Consider the following 16,548-nt stretch of genomic DNA (forward strand, 5'->3'; position numbering starts at 1 on the left):
CCGTTAAGTGAGATTGAAAGTGTAAGTGAGAGTGAAATTGGCTTGGTTTGAAATGGGTATGTTTTCACCCTGTGAATGTTTTTCACCCTATTTTCACCTACAGGGGGTCAGAGGGATTGAGGATGACCTGGATGCCCTTGAGACTCTCTCAGAGAGCACTGGGAGTATTATGAGCAAACTTAACTGGGACGCCATCGAGAAAATGGTGGCCGGAGTGGAAGAGGATGACTACTAGATATGATGAAACTAAGAAATGTTTTGAGAAATATTAATATTTTTTTGCTATTTTTTACATTTTGTTCGTAAAAAATAAATGTTGTTTCTAAACTAGGTGGTGCCAGAAAAACTTACTCACATAAACATGATACTTTGTTGTTTAAGAGAGACATTTTCCCTTATGCTGACATATTAAATTTAAAGTGAACCTTCACTTTGACAGTAATGTCAAAAACACTACATCTTTACAGTGACTGAAACATTTTACTTCAGTGGCCAAAACAAAAGCTGTTTCCATCAGATTCTCGGAAAGTATTGCAAGCACTGTATGTAGAAAAAACAAGTTTAGTTCAACTTGCACATAGGTTCCCACGGTCATGGAAATCCTTGAGAGTTCATGGAATTTTAAAATCCCGTTTTCAAGGCCTGGAAAAGTCATGAAATTCAGTAAATGAATTGAAAGTTTTGGAAAAGTTCGGAAATTTGATTGTGTTGTGTTTTGTATGCAGCGTGATACAATTTTTACTTGAACTGACAAAGCCTAACGAGTCTTTCACAAAAGTAATAGGAAATATTGTTGTTTAATTTCCATTCAGAGTTTAGGCCCTTCTTTAAAGTATACAATGTTGTAGCTTGTAAAGAGACAATGTTGTCAATGAAAACCGGTGGGAACCCGGAATACAACACACACTGCACATTAACTCGCATAATGATTCTAAGGTTATGTACCCTTAAGTGTATTTTCACAGAGCGGAAGTCGGGTGGTGACGATATACGTGGTTTCCATGGAGGGCGTGGCATTATTATGGGATGTTGGAGGTGAAATGGCGCTAGGCGCGTTATTTTAAACAATCGTCTTCGTTTGCTGGTGTAGTATCGAGATGCAGAAACACCCATCCTCGGTTGAGAGGGGCTGGATATGACAAGAAGTTCGAACCTGCTAAAAACAATTGCTACAGGACATTCGGCAAACTGTGTAAGAATTTCTGTAATCTCTTTTTCCAGTGAGGAGGCAATATGATATTAGCCAACGTTAGCTACATTGCTATGTTGCTAACCCTTAGCAGCTACCAGCAACTCAGGAAGCCCAATGCGAACCAGATGGCTAGCTTTAAGTAATCATAGCTCGCTAGCTAGCAAACAGCTGACATTCTGCAGTGAGGTTTGATGCTGCAGACTATTGCCCTTTGCAACAGAAAATATCCTGTAATTGCAGCTTGTTAGCTACCATTTGGTAGCTGCCCTGTTACTTTAACAAGTTATATGTGAACGTGCGTGGTTGTCTCCCTAAGTCAACAATAATTTAACTTTAGTGGCTAAACACCCAGCTAGCCATTGAACCATCCTTATTTAACCTAACACGTAAGAACTATCAAACTAGCTGACTTATTGGGTTGTGTTTTGAAGTTAGCATGCTAACAGATATCTGCCTTAGCTAATGTTGCCGAAGTGGACATGCGATTGTATTAATAGTTAGCAAAGTCAGCTATTAGCTACGATTGACGCGTTAACTGGCCTGTAACATTAAGCCAGTTGCGAGTTGCAAGTGGGTTAACGTCAACTTGCTTAGCCTAAAATCTAAAGAATGTCCGTGTTGCTGGCTTGAGTAACTACTAAAACTTAAAGGCCGATATTTCTCTTGTCATTACTTTTCTCACACTGTTTTACCACTGACAAGAGTTGGCTAATTAGCTTAACGTTGCCTTAGTTAAACCACTTATTGACACATGCCGTTAGTAATGACATCTGAAAGATGTCTGCTGTTCCTTGTTTATTTAGTTCTATCTCGTTACTTTGAATAACTGTGACAGCTAGTACAGAGAGAATATGAAGTCATTGATTGCTGTCTTTGGTCCCTTTGCCCTTGTAGCTAGCTGGTTAGCAAGAAACGTTAATAAATATTCCATAGCTAGCTGTTTTTTCCTTGAATCAGCCAGGTCTCTTATATTATGTTGTTGTACTCTTTCAACGTGTGGACTTGTATCCTCGCCATAGCAATATTGTTAGTTACTGGTGATACAAATAAAACGTAGAGTGGATACTCTGTGATCATATGCAGTTGTACATTGTGGATCATGGAAAGGTTTCTGATTTCTACACTTGACCGAGTACTGAAACCACACCGTAATTGACAACCGATTCTGGTTGTCACGGTACAACCATCTGGTGAGTTGTAACATACAGTGCCTGAAATATCCATCTATCATATGGCATGCGGTCATAAACTAGCCAACATTATATTATGATGGGTATTTTTGGTATCCCTTGTTATCTCTTCTCATAAGATGAACTGATGACGAGTTGAAAATGGCGGATCTTTCGAAATCCAACCCCGGCCTGAAATAGAAACGCAGTGTTAGCCACTCTTTCAGTGTTATTCTAGTACTGTTTGAAATCGATGCGTATTTTAATAACAACTGTTTCTTGAATTGACCCACGCAATCAGTGTTCTCGTGGTTCTGTCAAAAGAGTATCGGACTGGCAGTTTTATTCGGTAACGTTTACAGGCTGGGGTATTTGGCATGGCTTACTCTTGAGGTAGGGGAGATTATTGAGAAGGCTTTAACATAAATTCGACTTCGAAAGAGACCGAGTTAAAATCTAGTTTTAAATTGATATTTTGTAGACGTCTGTCGTGAGTTAACGTTCCGATGCGTCCACGCCATGGGTCATGTCAAGTTGCTTTGTTGACATATGCAGGCCAAACAACTTATGCAAAGCAGTCTGCCGTACATTTATCGTGAAGAACAATGGCATTGCGTTCTGCGATCGGTTTTGTAACCATAACGGCACTGGTCAATAATCCCTGATCTCCTATGTACAATTGCAGGGTCGCTATCAAGTTAGCCAATTTTGAAGCTTCGTGTTATTTGTAAACATATAATTGAAGTTAAGGTGTTAGCAAGCTAATGTCTTATAACTTAATTCAGTCTCTTTGATGTTTGGATGTTTGTAGTTAAAACGAACTCACTGCACAAGTGGGTGCTATGACGATTTGATCCATAGAGAGTTTTAAGATCTACCGTTAACTAAATGCTAGCCTAACAACAAGCCCTGTGTTCTGCCCCTGGAAGTGTTGGTTTAGTCAAAACGTTATATCATGCTTTAAAGTGACTTTCAACACCAGAGGTTTTGAGCGTATACGCCAATTTAGGCTATCTACTGTTCATTTGCGTGTTCTGCAGTCTTACTGGTACATATAACCACCGTGTGTGGGTTAAACATCATTACATGCATTTACCATTTGCAGGATCCTTGTTTTTGTGTCATTCATTTGACACAATTTGTGCAAGTGAATAGATTTGCAACTGAAGATATGATTGCCTGTTAGAATCAAATTGAATGTGGTGTCTTGCCACTGGTTTCTCACATTGTGATGGACTGTTTACGATGTACACATGGATATATTTAGACCTGGATTCAGTTTAAGGATATTCAAGTACATCTTTGGATCTACACATTATTTTGGCTGATTCTTCTATCCCAGTTTATACTCTGAGAGGGATCTTGCTGGTCTGCTAAGGCATTTAAATGTACTCTGTACCTGGCCCAACTGCCATCTAACTGAATATGAGTCTCGCAATTGCTTTGGCACAGTTTCAGTGTTTCTTGAGTTAAATCTGAGTGATTTTTGTTTTTGCCAATATTTGTGGACCAACTTAAGTCAACCGGAAAATACCTTCTGGTGGAAAATTACTGAATCCACTTGCTCCTTAGTCTGAAAGTAAGTAGGCTTTTTGAACTTGAAAAATATTTCCTGTCAAGTAAGATCTGTAAAAACTTCAACTGGCCGAGGTCCTAATGCTGAGTAATAAATAGTTTGGATCTGCCTTGCTGCAGTTTGTTTTTCTTGGAAAATAACAGGGGAAATAGCAGCCACTTGTGGACAGAATTTACAGTACACCAAAAATTGTAACAGTTAACCACTTTTTGAAACTGGATTTAGATTTTCCAAGTAGACGACTGTTGTGAGTAATGTGATTGTTCTGATTTATGTTATTAAGAGTATTGTTTCATGACCCATTACAGAGTTAGCTGTGAAGTGTAAACTGATTTGTGTGCATCTTTTAGTGACAAAATGGACGTGGTGCCTCCTGAGCTAAACAGCCTGCTCCCAGATGAGATCATGGACACCGAGGCCATCGTCACTGACGATGACCTTCATGCTGTCTGCCCTGCTCCACCCCACGCCCTGGAGAGGCAGGACACTCCTGTTCCCATGGAGACGGAGGTGCCGGAGATAGTGACTCTGTGCACAGCAGCACCATCTATTCCCGTGCAGAGAACTCAGGCCATGACCACCCTAACCAGCACGGACTCTACCCTCTCGAGCGGGAGCACGGGCACCCAGCTCCTCCTCACCCCCTCCAGCTCTGCCATGACTCTCCAGCCCTGCAGCCCACAGGTCACTGGGAGTCTGCAGAGGCTGTCCACTTCTCTTGCCCTCCCTGCCAATCACCAACTCATCCTCAACAAGATGGCGTCCTCCCCCGGTTCGGAGCTCAAGCCACAGTTGCTGAAGCAAGACGGCCAGAAGCTGATGGTCACGACTCTCGGAAAGGGTGGCCAGCCAATTGTTTTGGCGATGCCCCACTCGGCTGCCAAAGCTGGCACCCTGCTGAGCGCTGGGGATGGCAAAGGGCAGCCGCAACAGTTTAAGGTGGTGACCATCGGGGGCCGCACCGACCTGAAGCCAATGGTCGGGGTCCAAGCACTGAGCACTGCCAGTCAGCTGATGGGCGCAGCTCAGACGGTCCAGCAGGGTCAGCACCCCAAGACTTTACAGGTGAGTCAGTTGCCATGAGTCATAGAGCTCCATAAAGCCCTGCTTAGAAGGCAAACAATAATAGTGCCCCAACAACAACAGCAGCTATTTGAACGGCACGTAAGCCGACAGCTCAGAAAGCAGATAGATAGATAGATAGATGGATACTTTATTAATCCCGAGGGAAATTCATGGTTGGGGGGGGGAAATTACAGCATAACATTGGGGAGGGGAGGAGAGAAAAAAAGACAATACCCAGACTATGCTCCTAGAGGAGTACAGTGTGGAGACAGTAAAAAAAAACACACCTCAGCACATAAGATCATTGGCAGGTAGCAGGCTGTCATTGAGCAAGCATTTTGTCAGATAGCAACAAGATTATTTAGCCAGCGTCTTGTTTGTCAACTGCCTGTGTTTCGAGGTAAACCTCTGATGTGGCTCTTGCATGTGACTTAACTTGGCTGACGTGATGACGTAGTACCGGGCTGCACTCCACGTTCTAATTCACAACTAGTCACTTGCTCCCTCTAAAGTATCTCCCTCCCAAACGTTCATCTCTCTTCTTCTCTGCCCCTCCCTCAATCCCCATTCAAAAAGAAGTCCCTTCACACTTTACTTGCTATATGCCCTTCAATTTTAAGCTGACAGTCAGTTTTGATGGCCTCAATGGTTTTATTGTAAATCTGTAGTTCACAGGACAGAATCTGTGTTCAAAGTTAAAAAGATGTTATTAATCAACAGTATTTGAATTTGGATATCCTTTGTGTAGATTCTACATTAATTCCATGATTTGATTTAAATATCCATTATTACAAGCTTCAGCCATAAGAACAAAAAAGCGATGAATTGCGATAAATCATAGCAAATTGTACGATTAATTAGTTTGTTTTTAATCGATAGACGCCACTTGTTTGTGGTGCTGATCTAAAGATGTATGCCTGGCTCTCTCTGGGGTTTGTGCTTATGCTTAAGTCAGTAACAGAAGACAGGTGGTGGGCCTGTGCGTGTGAGTTTCCTTGTCTCAGTGAAACTGAGCACCTGTTGCATAGCTGTACATGTGTTCTTATGGAAGAGCCTTTTAAGGAAAGGGTGTCAGGATCAAGCCGTGTGTCTGATTCAGCAGTTTCTTGAGTACTTGTAGGAGTCCAACTGGTGATTTCTGCAGAACGTGGCCTTTCACTAATGTCAGGACCAGTATGAACAGATAAAGAAAAAAAGCTTCTGCTCAATTGGTGTTTTGCTTGTTTACTATCAACATTAACCGCAGCAAGAGGTGTGTTTTTAAAATGAACTTGGTTAAATGGTTGTAGTACTAGAGAATATATGAAGAGACTGGGCCAAGACTGAGGTTTTCAAAACCTAAAGGTCTTAATATACTCGTACACAGTTGTATAATAAACCCGGGGTTTTCTGAATCTTTGAAAATCAAAGCAAAGAGATCACCCAGATTCTGTTGGTCTCAGGTTTGGCCTCTCTTACTCTCTAGATGTGTGGATTGTCACCCATGACTTAACAGAGGCTCTCCCGTTAATTATGTTATTATCGTGTTATTATGTTAATTGTGTTAAAACAAAAGTTAATGTGTATGAAGGTAAATATTTTGAAAAATGCGAGAGCTTGTGGGAAATCCCAGTTTTATCTTATTTTCCATAGTGCATAACATCAACTACCATAGCTTAAATCAGCTTAAACACAGGTCTGTACATAAACTTTCAATGATAACTATAGCAACCATAGCAAATAAAGGTCGAAAATTATTATTGAAAATATGCCCATCGTTAAAGTCTACCACAGTCAGTGTGTAGTCAGGAGAGCTAATGAATTAACAAAATCAACCGATCAACCAAATTGTTCTGTAGAGAGCTATCAAGCGTAGAATCAGAAACGGCTTTGGATTTGGGGTTCTTAACAGTGTAACAACTGTCACCAAGCACACTATCCAACACCGTTGTCAGTGACTGAAGAAAGTAGTTTTACGAGCTAAACATGTTTTTTCTCTAAACAGGACTGTACATACATGCCTTAATACACGTGTGACTACTGATAACTGCCACTCTTCCGTTTTACACATCATGTTTTTTTTCCTTGTCCCTGTTTCCCTGATATCTCGTATCGTCAGTTTAACAATAGTCACCAGAAGGCTTGTATTACGCCAATGAATACTTTATGTCCACTCTCCACTGTTGATCCAGGCTTTCACTGCCAGGGTGTCAGTTTCAGTCTAATTAACGTTGTATACCATAGTTACCTTAGTTACATCTAGTATACTCCTGCAGTAGTAGCCTAAAAGCGTAAGATTATTAACGTTGTATACCATAGTTACCTTAGATACATCTAGTATACTCCTGCAGTAGTAGTCTAATTAACGTTGTATACCATAGTTACCTTAGATTGATCTACTATACTCCTGCAGTAGTAGTCTAATTAACGTTGTATACCATAGTTACCTTAGATTGATCTACTATACTCCTGCAGTAGTAGTCTAATTAACGTTGTATACCATAGTTACCTTAGATTGATCTACTATACTCCTGCAGTAGTAGTCTAATTAACGTTGTATACCATAGTTACCTTAGATACATCTAGTATACTCCTGCAGTAGTAGCCTAAAAGCGTAAGATTATTAACGTTGTATACCATAGTTACCTTAGATACATCTAGTATACTCCTGCAGTAGTAGCCTAAAAGCGTAAGATTATTTTTTCGAAATTGTGATTTATGAAATTGAATATGTAGCCCATCATATGTTATGCATGTTTGGACATTTTACATTCTAGTCCCAAATAAAAGATCTACAATATAGGCCTACGGGAGATTGGAAATATCTATTCAATAAAGATAATGTTCGATCCTCATGGAATCAAAGTGAGCAAAACCTTTTTTTTTTTTTACACAGGCTTCCCTAACACTATAACAGTTTGAAGGGATGTGGTAGGGCGTTTTAAAACACTATAACAGTTTGAAGGGATGTGGTAGGGCGTTTTAAAACACTATAACAGTTTGAAGGGATGTGGTAGGGCATTTTAAAACTGCTCTGACAAGCGCATGTGATTGTTTGAAACAACAGAAACAGCACTGATTTATTCCTTGTAAAACCATCCAGGACCCACAGTGATGTCGCCATCTCTCATCAAATCTGACGCATTTGGTTTAAAGGGATTGCTCGAGGGATGCTATTGGTCAGCTTTAACCAAACCTTTCACTTATGAACTTCAGGCCGGCTCTGCCCTCTTAGTGCCTGTGATCACACCTTTACCTCTTGTGCAACCGCTGCTGTTTCAACCAGAAAAGAGCACTTCTTCTGATTTCTGATTGGTTCACTCCACTCCATACTCTCTCACTGTGAAAGCTACATGTGCAAGTTGGTTTTGATGTATCGTCAGAGTCGCTAAAGTCAAGGCACACAGATTTTTCACTTTGTGACGTGAGAGCACATATGTGTCTATTGTATCTATGGAAATATCAATCTACACATTTGTGAATATTTTTCCTATGACTTCACATTAGGAACTTTGGTATGTGTGTGAATATCTTCTTTGAGTGAAAATGTAAACATACGAGTTCAGATTTTAGTTTTACTAGTTCTCACATTGCATTCTACAAGTTCTTACATCAGATCTGCACACCGCAATTTTGCAACATTTACCTTCAAAAGATGTGGCTGGTGTTATAACAGCAACAGCATAAACTACAGATAGCTATATTGTATGATGATCATGTCTTAAATATTCCTCTCTCAATGTTTATTTCCATGGTACATATGGTTTTTCTGTCCTACCACAACATTTAATGTGGGTTGTTTTTGGACAGATCACCAAGAAGGTCCCAGTCTCCACTACTGCCCCCATGATCACCAAGTTCATCATCACAAAGGCTCTTAACAGCAAAGGCTTGAACAGCCAAACGTCTCTGGCCCCTGGTGGTATGATGACAGGTGAGGCGCCCTCTATCTATGAAGACTAGTAGTGCATTCTGGAATCGGTTTGACGTCGGTACGTGTTTTGGTAGCACGGCAGCAATAATTAAAAAAAAAAAAAGCATTAGACTTATAATCACAGAGGATGACAAAAAAAACCTGGGATTCACCTCAAAATGCAACAAAACATGCATCAAGTGACAACTCCAGAAATAATAATGATACTAGGCTAGATTTTTGCATGTACATTAAGTGTAAACACAAAGGCACTTGTTTCCTGTCAATTTGTAAATATTTGAAAATGTTTACAGTGCATTGGGCAGATGCTTGGCTTGATAAGTAAGGTGGCTTGTCTTGGCTTCAGATGCTGTGTAAAGCCATAACGCTGTTCCTTTCTGAATGAACCAGTGGCATTTATAGATTTGCTTATCAACATGCCTGAGATTAATGCAAAATGAATTTTCTCATCATGTGATTCATTTTGCAAAATGATGGTGTAATTTAATTGTATGACAACTAGAACAAAGTTCAGCCTTATACTGGAATGAATGAGGGTAGAATCATCATCATCATCATCATCATCATCATCATCATGACATTTCAGCTATGATCATTTTACCACGATGTCATATGATCTTGAGGATCTGATTTTCTGTATGTGATATTCAATCAGTTTCAAATGATTCAGGACTAACCAGAGAAGAGTTGAAGGTGCAGTGGTAAAAAAAGTTCTTAGTAGTTCCTTGTTGCGTAGCTGGTATCTGGTTCTCTGAGACTTGTTGTGTTCCGCTCCGCAGGGCGGGTTCTGACCCAGAGTTCCCCGCTCACACCCCCTCGGACCATCTCCGTTATGGATGTGCTCAGCTCCACTCAGAGTGGGTCCAGTAAGATGGCCATCTCCCCCCTCAAGTCTCCCAGCAAGGTCAGTCCATTTTTTACAAGTTTGCACCATAAACATTTCCACACTGTGCACCTGTGATTGTTGTGTGACACTTCTCCACATATTCCACGAGAGCACACATACTGAGGACATGTGTGCCCTTCTTGGACCATTTGTCACCTAGTATGAAAATGGTCCATTAATCACTAGGGGTGTGCAAAAAAATCGATTTTAATCATTTGACAGCACTAACATTTACGTACTGTGAATCAATTTTTTTTAATGGAGAATCATTTTTGAATCGAAAATCGATTTTCGAATCGTGAGCCTAAAAATCGGTATCGAATCGTGACATTTTCTGAATCGTGCACCCCTATTAATCACCTAATGTGTTTGTCCACAGCTGACGGTAGTGTCGGTGGCGTCCCCATCGCCTGCGTCACCTCAGAAGTCTGTGGCTGTTCCCCTCAGTATGGCTCTGGGCCAGCAGATCCTCCACATGCAGCAGTCTACGCCCTCCTCTCCTGCCAAAGCTGGGCTCAGCCACTCCACCACACAGGTGAGGCCCTTCTCCTTCAGGCGCAGATGATTAAGTCTTTAGCTGGACTATTGGCATGGAGTCTTTCAGTGTGATGCCTTCACCATCATCTAGTTTCTCTAAACGCAGATGATTAAGTCTTTAGCTGGACTATTGGCATGGAGTCTTTCAGTGTGATGCCTTCACCATCATCTAGTTTCTCTAAACGCAGATGATTAAGTCTTTAGCTGGACTATTGGCATGGAGTCTTTCAGTGTGATGCCTTCACCATCATCTAGTTTCTCTAAACGCAGATGATTAAGTCTTTAGCTGGACTATTGGCATGGAGTCTTTCAGCGTGATGTCTTCACCATCATCTAGTTTCTCTATACGCAGATGATTAAGTCTTTAGCTGGACTATTGGCATGGAGTCTTTCAGTGTGATGCCTTCACCATCATCTAGTTTCTCTAAATCCACCAACCTTTCCTTCCCTCTCCACTATTGTAGACGGTGAAGCCAGTCCAGACGGTCACAGTGGGTGGGGTGGGGGGACCCCAGTTCAAGACCATCGTCCCCCTGTCCACCTCTCCCAATGTGCAGCACATCCAGGTCCCCGGCAGCCGCTTCCATTACGTACGCCTGGTGACGGCATCGAGCGGCAGCCCCCCTGCACCCACGGGCAGCAGTCCCAGTGTCACCGCCTCCTTACTGCCAGGTGGGCTCCTCTCTGCTCCTCTCTGCTCCTCTGACTCCTGCAGCGTCTCCTATGGCCTATGGCTTCGCATGGGTCATGGAATTTCGGGAATATCATGGAATTGTAAAAAAAAAAAGACTTTTCCAGACATGGAAAGTCAGGGGATTTGATGTTTTTCTTTGTCCAATATTTACCGAGAGGAGCGATCCATGCCGTAAAGTTTAGTGATATCAATTTCGTAATTTCATTGTGCAGTTAGCCGAGTTAGATGTGGACAGCTAAACAGGTGAGCATGATTCTTAATTTGCACTCACCGTCGCTGTTAAGCTGTGCTAGTACAAGCTATGTGTAACAAGTGTCAAGCAGGCAGAACACCTCTCCTAAATATGGCCTGATGGTTTTAAAATACTGTGTTTGGTTTTTGTCTGCTCGGCACACTGGCAGACTGATTTTCCATTCATTATAGGTCGTGGAATTTGACATTTGCCTTAGCGTGGGAACCCTACCTAGTATAAGCCAGTGTTCTACAAATCAGGCCCCTCAGAACCAGCTGTTGAGTGTGGTCGAGGATTTGCTGCTTTTTGTTGATTGACCCTTCCCTTTTCTCCCCTGATAGCCAAGCCCATGGTGGTCAACTCTCATACCGTCAGGATGTCTGTTCCCATTGTTTCTGCTCAAACCATGAAGCAGGTGAGGTTCTCTCTCCACCCTCCCTTTGTGAGTTCCTGCTTCACTCGTGTGGTTATTTACTGAATGTGATCACACCTGAGACTGCGCTAAACCAAACCGCTTTGAATTGAGTCTTCAAAGATGTCTGTAGATAAGGATTATGTTTAGAGATGCTCCTTACTAAACTAGGACCTCCATAAGTGTTTTAGTTTTTTCCCTACATTCACCCAGCTCAAGGCAAGGGTCAGTAATGGATCTCTGGTGGAATCAACCTTGTGACTGGGTCCCATCTTGGTTCATAAGATTTCCCATTAACGTTTTATCTTAACGAATGTCAGACCTTTCTAGACTTCTAAGGCCTGCCCAATCTGTCTGTTGTAACTGGCTCGACGCTTCCTGTCCCTCGTCCAGGTCGTGCCCAAACCTCTGACGTCGACCGCCACCCAGGTGGTGACCAGCCAACAGCAGCGCCTCATCATGCCAGCCACGCCCCTCCCGCAGCTCCAGCCCCTCCCCCACGGAACCTTACTCGCCCCCGCCCCTGGCTCGGGGAACATGGGATACGCCGTTCTCTCGGCGCCATACGTCACACAGGTCAGGAGACACAACACAACTCCAGACACCCCTCAGTTACGAGGCTCTCCACTGGAGGCCAATATTTTTGTAAACGTGATCAATAAGGTGGGTTTCTCAACGGCATCCCAACTAACATGCTGCTTTTCTATAAAGTATTGAGGCAACAGAGCAGCCTTGGGTTGAATAGGCTTCCTGTTGGCTACTAACTAGGCTACACTTGTATACAGCCACGCCCTTATCCTGATGACCTTAATACAGCTGGGTTGTGTGTAAGACCATAATGCATTGACAGGAACTTTTTTAATGCCACCTTTTGATGATGGAAGGATTAGGATAGCCTGTAAACAGTCTTGCCACAGCCTTGTGCAAACTGTAACAACGGCAGTCAAGATTGTTGCATGTCACATTGCATGCCTGCCAGGTCCACATTGGTTGCTATGTGGGTGTGGACATCACAGCCATCAGCCATGGTAACACTGTGATCCGGATCTTCTAATTGGTCAGAATGAAATTCCAAGCTGACTTAATTATCTATCAGTGTACAGGTCACTGTGAAAACAGATTTGAGCTGAAAATGCTTTATTTTATTATGTTTTTTCCAAATAAGCAACTTGACCTTTACTCTGTCATCTTTTGACCGTAGTCTATATCCAAAGAACAGAGCCCTGGACTGTGCAACATACTGTTTGTTTTTTATTTCATTCTCTCAGTACAATATTGCTTGTGTGACGCTACTTGTGACACTGCTTGTTCCTCAGCTTCAGCAGTCAACGTTAGTGACCCTGGCCGGCAGCTCTGGATTCTCCAGCCCAACCTGTGTACAGACACAAGCCAGACTCCCTCTTAATGGGTAAGAGACAGAGGGGAGAAGATGAATTGTTTGTTATTGTTTTATAATTCCATTTGCAAATTCCATACAAGCTTGCTGAAGATCCATATTAACCTCTTATGTTGACTTCCAAAAGTCTGTCTGACTTCCCTTCTAGTCTGTCAGCATCCGAATCAACGTCAAGACAAAGGAAGCCATGCAATTGTACAAAATCACAGTGTCTGAAACTGTAAGTCATTTCCATGATCCTTGTTGGTAACATTTCACTCTTATTTATTTGGAGGGTTTTATTTATTCAATAATTTATTTCAAATGACCCTCCTCTAGTTATTGCGACTGCTTTGCCAATGGGGAGTTTTGCAGCAACTGTAACTGCACCAACTGCTTTAACAACCTGGAGCACGAGTCTGAGCGATTAAAAGCTATCAAGGTAAGAGCTACTCACAACAGGATCATTAAGGTTGCTTATTAAGGTTGCTTATTGCATACTTACAGGAGCCTCTGGTAAAAAAAATCAACAAATTTAACAAATAAAAAGAATGGGCTTGACTCTGACACACAGTGAAGTTTGACACTTCATCTGCTTCCAGAAGATCTGTGCCCTTCTCATGACCTAGTGGAGACAAAATCTCAACTTTGAGACGTCCTTAGCTAAACGTAGCTGCCTCTTCAGTGTTTTGAAAAGCACCAAAGAGCTAAATACATAAGGCGATGATGAACCCAATCTCATAATACCAACCATGCCTTAAATGTACCAGTGGCATGTCCAAGTATGTTAATATATTTGTCTGGTATATTGCTAAGCTTTGAAGTTGAGTCAAGAATCATGAAATTGTATTATTGAGCTTCCAGTGATGCTCAGGTTAACAGGTAAAATAGTCATATTTATACATTGCAAGTAAGGTGTAGCTCAAGTGGTAGAGCAAGCTGCTAACGCCGTCAGAATCCCGGTAATGCCCAGGGTGTGCAGATATTGTTAAGAATGTCTATCTGCACTGTAATGTAATACAATGAATATATTAACCTTTGTATTATTTGAATAGCTTAGTATTGAATACACAATAACAGGGTAGCTATGTTTATTTGGCACTAGGCCCAGTATATTATAAACAAAATTTTAGGCAATTTATATAGTAGGGGGTCCCTGCTCATCTCGCCATCAGTTTGGGGGTCCCTGGCCTGAAAAACGTTGAAGACTCCTGCATTAAGTCATGAATCCAGCTGTTGGTGCTTTGTCGTATCTGAGTGAGACTGTTTGTGTGCTCATAGGCGTGTCTGGATCGGAACCCAGAAGCCTTCAAGCCCAAAATTGGCAAAGGCAAGGAAGGCGAGTCGGACCGCAGACACAGCAAGGGCTGCAACTGCAAGCGCTCGGGCTGCCTGAAGAACTACTGCGAGTGTTACGAGGTCAGTTCCCTGTTAAAGAAAGGCCCAATGTGGTAAGGTGGTGAAATAAGTAGCAGGCCTTGTCGAAAAAATGTAGCCTACGACCCAGTAGCCTACGACCCAGTTGCCTACGACCCAGTTGCCTACGACCCAGTAGCCTACGACCCAGTTGCCTACGACCCAGTTGTTAATACATTGCATTCAAAATTGGTAAAACTGAAAATGAGCAGTGTCTTTCCATAAAACCTTTAACAGATGTCAAAAGCTTTGAGTAACCATTCATCCCTCTGTGTGTGTGTCTGTGTGTGTGTGTGTGTGTGTCTGTGTGTGTGTGTGTCTCTGTGTGTGTGTGTCTCTGTGTGTGTGTGTCTCTGTGTGTGTGTGTCTCTGTGTGTGTGTGTGTGTCTCTGTGTGTGTGTGTGTCTGTGTCTGTGTCTGTGTCTGTGTCTGTGTGTCTGTGTGTCTGTGTGTCTGTGTGTCTGTGTGTCTGTGTGTCTGTGTGTCTGTGTGTCTGTGTCTGTGTGTGTGTGTGTGTGTGTGTGTGTGTGTGTGTGTGCTCGGCCTTGCTGGATCGAACAGGCCAAGATCATGTGCTCGTCCATCTGTAAGTGTGTGGGCTGCAAGAACTTTGAGGAGAGTCCTGAGAGGAAGACTCTGATGCACCTGGCTGACGCAGCCGAGGTCAGAGTGCAGCAGCAGACAGCGGCCAAGACCAAGCTCTCGTCACAGATCTCAGACCTGCTGACGCGCACCACTCCAGCCATATCCAGCGGCGGGGGAAAGTAAGACCATCCAGCTCCTCCTATCTGACAGTTGTGCTTGGGTTCCCACGGGTCATGGAATTTCTGGAATATCATGGAATTTCATAAAAGTTTTTCCAGACCTGGAAAGTCATGGAATTTTACCATTTTGCATGCACAGTCCTGGAATATCATGGAATTTTCTTAACAGTTGTGTAGAAGCAAAACTCGTGTGCATTTTGTTTGTTGTTTGTTTCGTCTGACGGTTGTGTTTGTGCAATATATTCCCAAACAGCTGGGTTCTGTAGAGGGCAAATATCAATTGCAAGAGGCGATTTCTGAGTTGTTTCCATAGGCTGACTGACTGTTGACTTGTGTTCTCGTTCTCAGGCAACCTTACACGTTTGTCACGAAGGAAGTAGCCGAAGCCACGGTCGAGTGTCTGATGGAGCAGGCCGAGCAAGCGGAACTGTCCAATCAGTCGCAGGCGATGGCCGAGCGGGTCATCCTGGAGGAGTTTGGCCGCTGTCTCAAGAGAATCATTAACTATGCCGGCAAAGCCAAGACGGACTGCTGCTAGACTAGCCGGCACTAGCTACCACCAGCTGACCACCGGACATCTCACAGGCCGCTGAAATGGGTACAGCCACGGTCACATCCTCCCAAACCAACCCAACCACACTTATCTGTCTGGCATATAAGCTGGAAGACCTCCTCAAGCCCCTAGCATTGGCAGGGATACCCCACCTTGCCTGGTTGACTGGTAGGAAGGAATGTCCCTTTGCCAATCAGGCGATGGGCCAGCCACAGGAGAGACGAGGCAGTGGAGTTTCAGCTTCTTTGTGGAGGCTCCGGTTGCCTAAAGTCCTGGGAGAGGTCAGCTGGAGGGGAAGGCCAGAGACCTAATGTCCCCTTACCAGCGCAGTCTCTTCCAGCATATTGTTGTTGAGGAGAGCGCTGTGGAAAGAAATGGGAAATGCTTGGACAGAAATGGCATTCAAAGCAGGAATGATATTTTGTGGGCTCCCGCAGAGTAGTATTGCACAGTATGCTTTTTTTTTTGGGATGTGTTTAGAGTGTTTATATTTCCTTTTGAAGTAGGTTTTTAATTTCTTAATTTCAATGATTTTTCATTACATTTTTTTTTTATCCATCATGGAAATTGCTGATCTTTGGTGCAACCGGTTTCAGATGTCTCTGAAATGCTCATTTTCAACTAATTGCTCCACCTAGAAGGCTCAGCTGAGGCGTCTGCATATTCAGCATTCAGCTCATTTTCCAATCATGACTTCTGTTCAGCAGGTAGCCTATACTGTAGCCTATAATTAAAGAGATGCTTCTTTTTGTATTTATTTTAAT

The 16,548-nt window shown here is 42.8% G+C and overlaps 2 protein-coding genes across 3 annotated transcripts in view; both read left to right on the forward strand.

Annotated features, from left to right (window-relative positions):
• Positions 1-235, forward strand: part of cplane1 (ciliogenesis and planar polarity effector 1) — a gene marked incomplete at both ends in the record, with an annotated part of 67,173 nt that extends 66,938 nt beyond the window's left edge. The window contains 1 exon segment of the mRNA XM_080834573.1: positions 104-235. Coding sequence (XP_080690699.1) covers positions 104-235 — 132 coding nt within the window.
• An 806-nt stretch (positions 236-1,041) lies between these two features.
• Positions 1,042-16,417, forward strand: lin54 (lin-54 DREAM MuvB core complex component). 2 transcript variants are annotated; one of them, XM_080834084.1, is made up of 14 exons: positions 1,042-1,192; positions 4,288-5,002; positions 8,792-8,915; positions 9,695-9,819; positions 10,181-10,336; positions 10,803-11,010; positions 11,606-11,679; positions 12,070-12,252; positions 12,993-13,084; positions 13,200-13,292; positions 13,391-13,493; positions 14,333-14,470; positions 15,029-15,231; positions 15,580-16,417. In XM_080834084.1, the coding sequence occupies exons 2-14, from the start codon at positions 4,295-4,297 to the stop codon at positions 15,767-15,769; spliced, it is 2,397 nt and encodes a 798-aa protein (XP_080690210.1). In that variant the 5' UTR covers positions 1,042-1,192; positions 4,288-4,294; the 3' UTR covers positions 15,770-16,417. The 2 variants fall into 2 exon arrangements, with proteins under 2 accessions (XP_080690210.1, XP_080690211.1); XM_080834085.1 differs by having other exon boundaries at positions 13,221-13,292.
• The last annotated feature ends 131 nt before the right edge of the window (positions 16,418-16,548 follow it).

Source organism: Sprattus sprattus (assembly GCF_963457725.1).
Source record: "Sprattus sprattus genome assembly, chromosome: 3".
Taxonomy (NCBI): domain Eukaryota; kingdom Metazoa; phylum Chordata; class Actinopteri; order Clupeiformes; family Clupeidae; genus Sprattus; species Sprattus sprattus.

Coding starts and splice junctions, on each gene's coding strand:
- lin54 (XM_080834084.1), top strand. CDS start 4,295: ATGGACGTGGTGCCTCCTGAGCTAAACAGCCTGCTCCCAGATGAGATC. Junction 9,820..10,180: donor CCCTCAAGTCTCCCAGCAAG/GTCAGTCCATTT, acceptor GTTTGTCCACAG/CTGACGGTAGTGTCGGTGGC. Junction 14,471..15,028: donor ACTACTGCGAGTGTTACGAG/GTCAGTTCCCTG, acceptor TGGATCGAACAG/GCCAAGATCATGTGCTCGTC.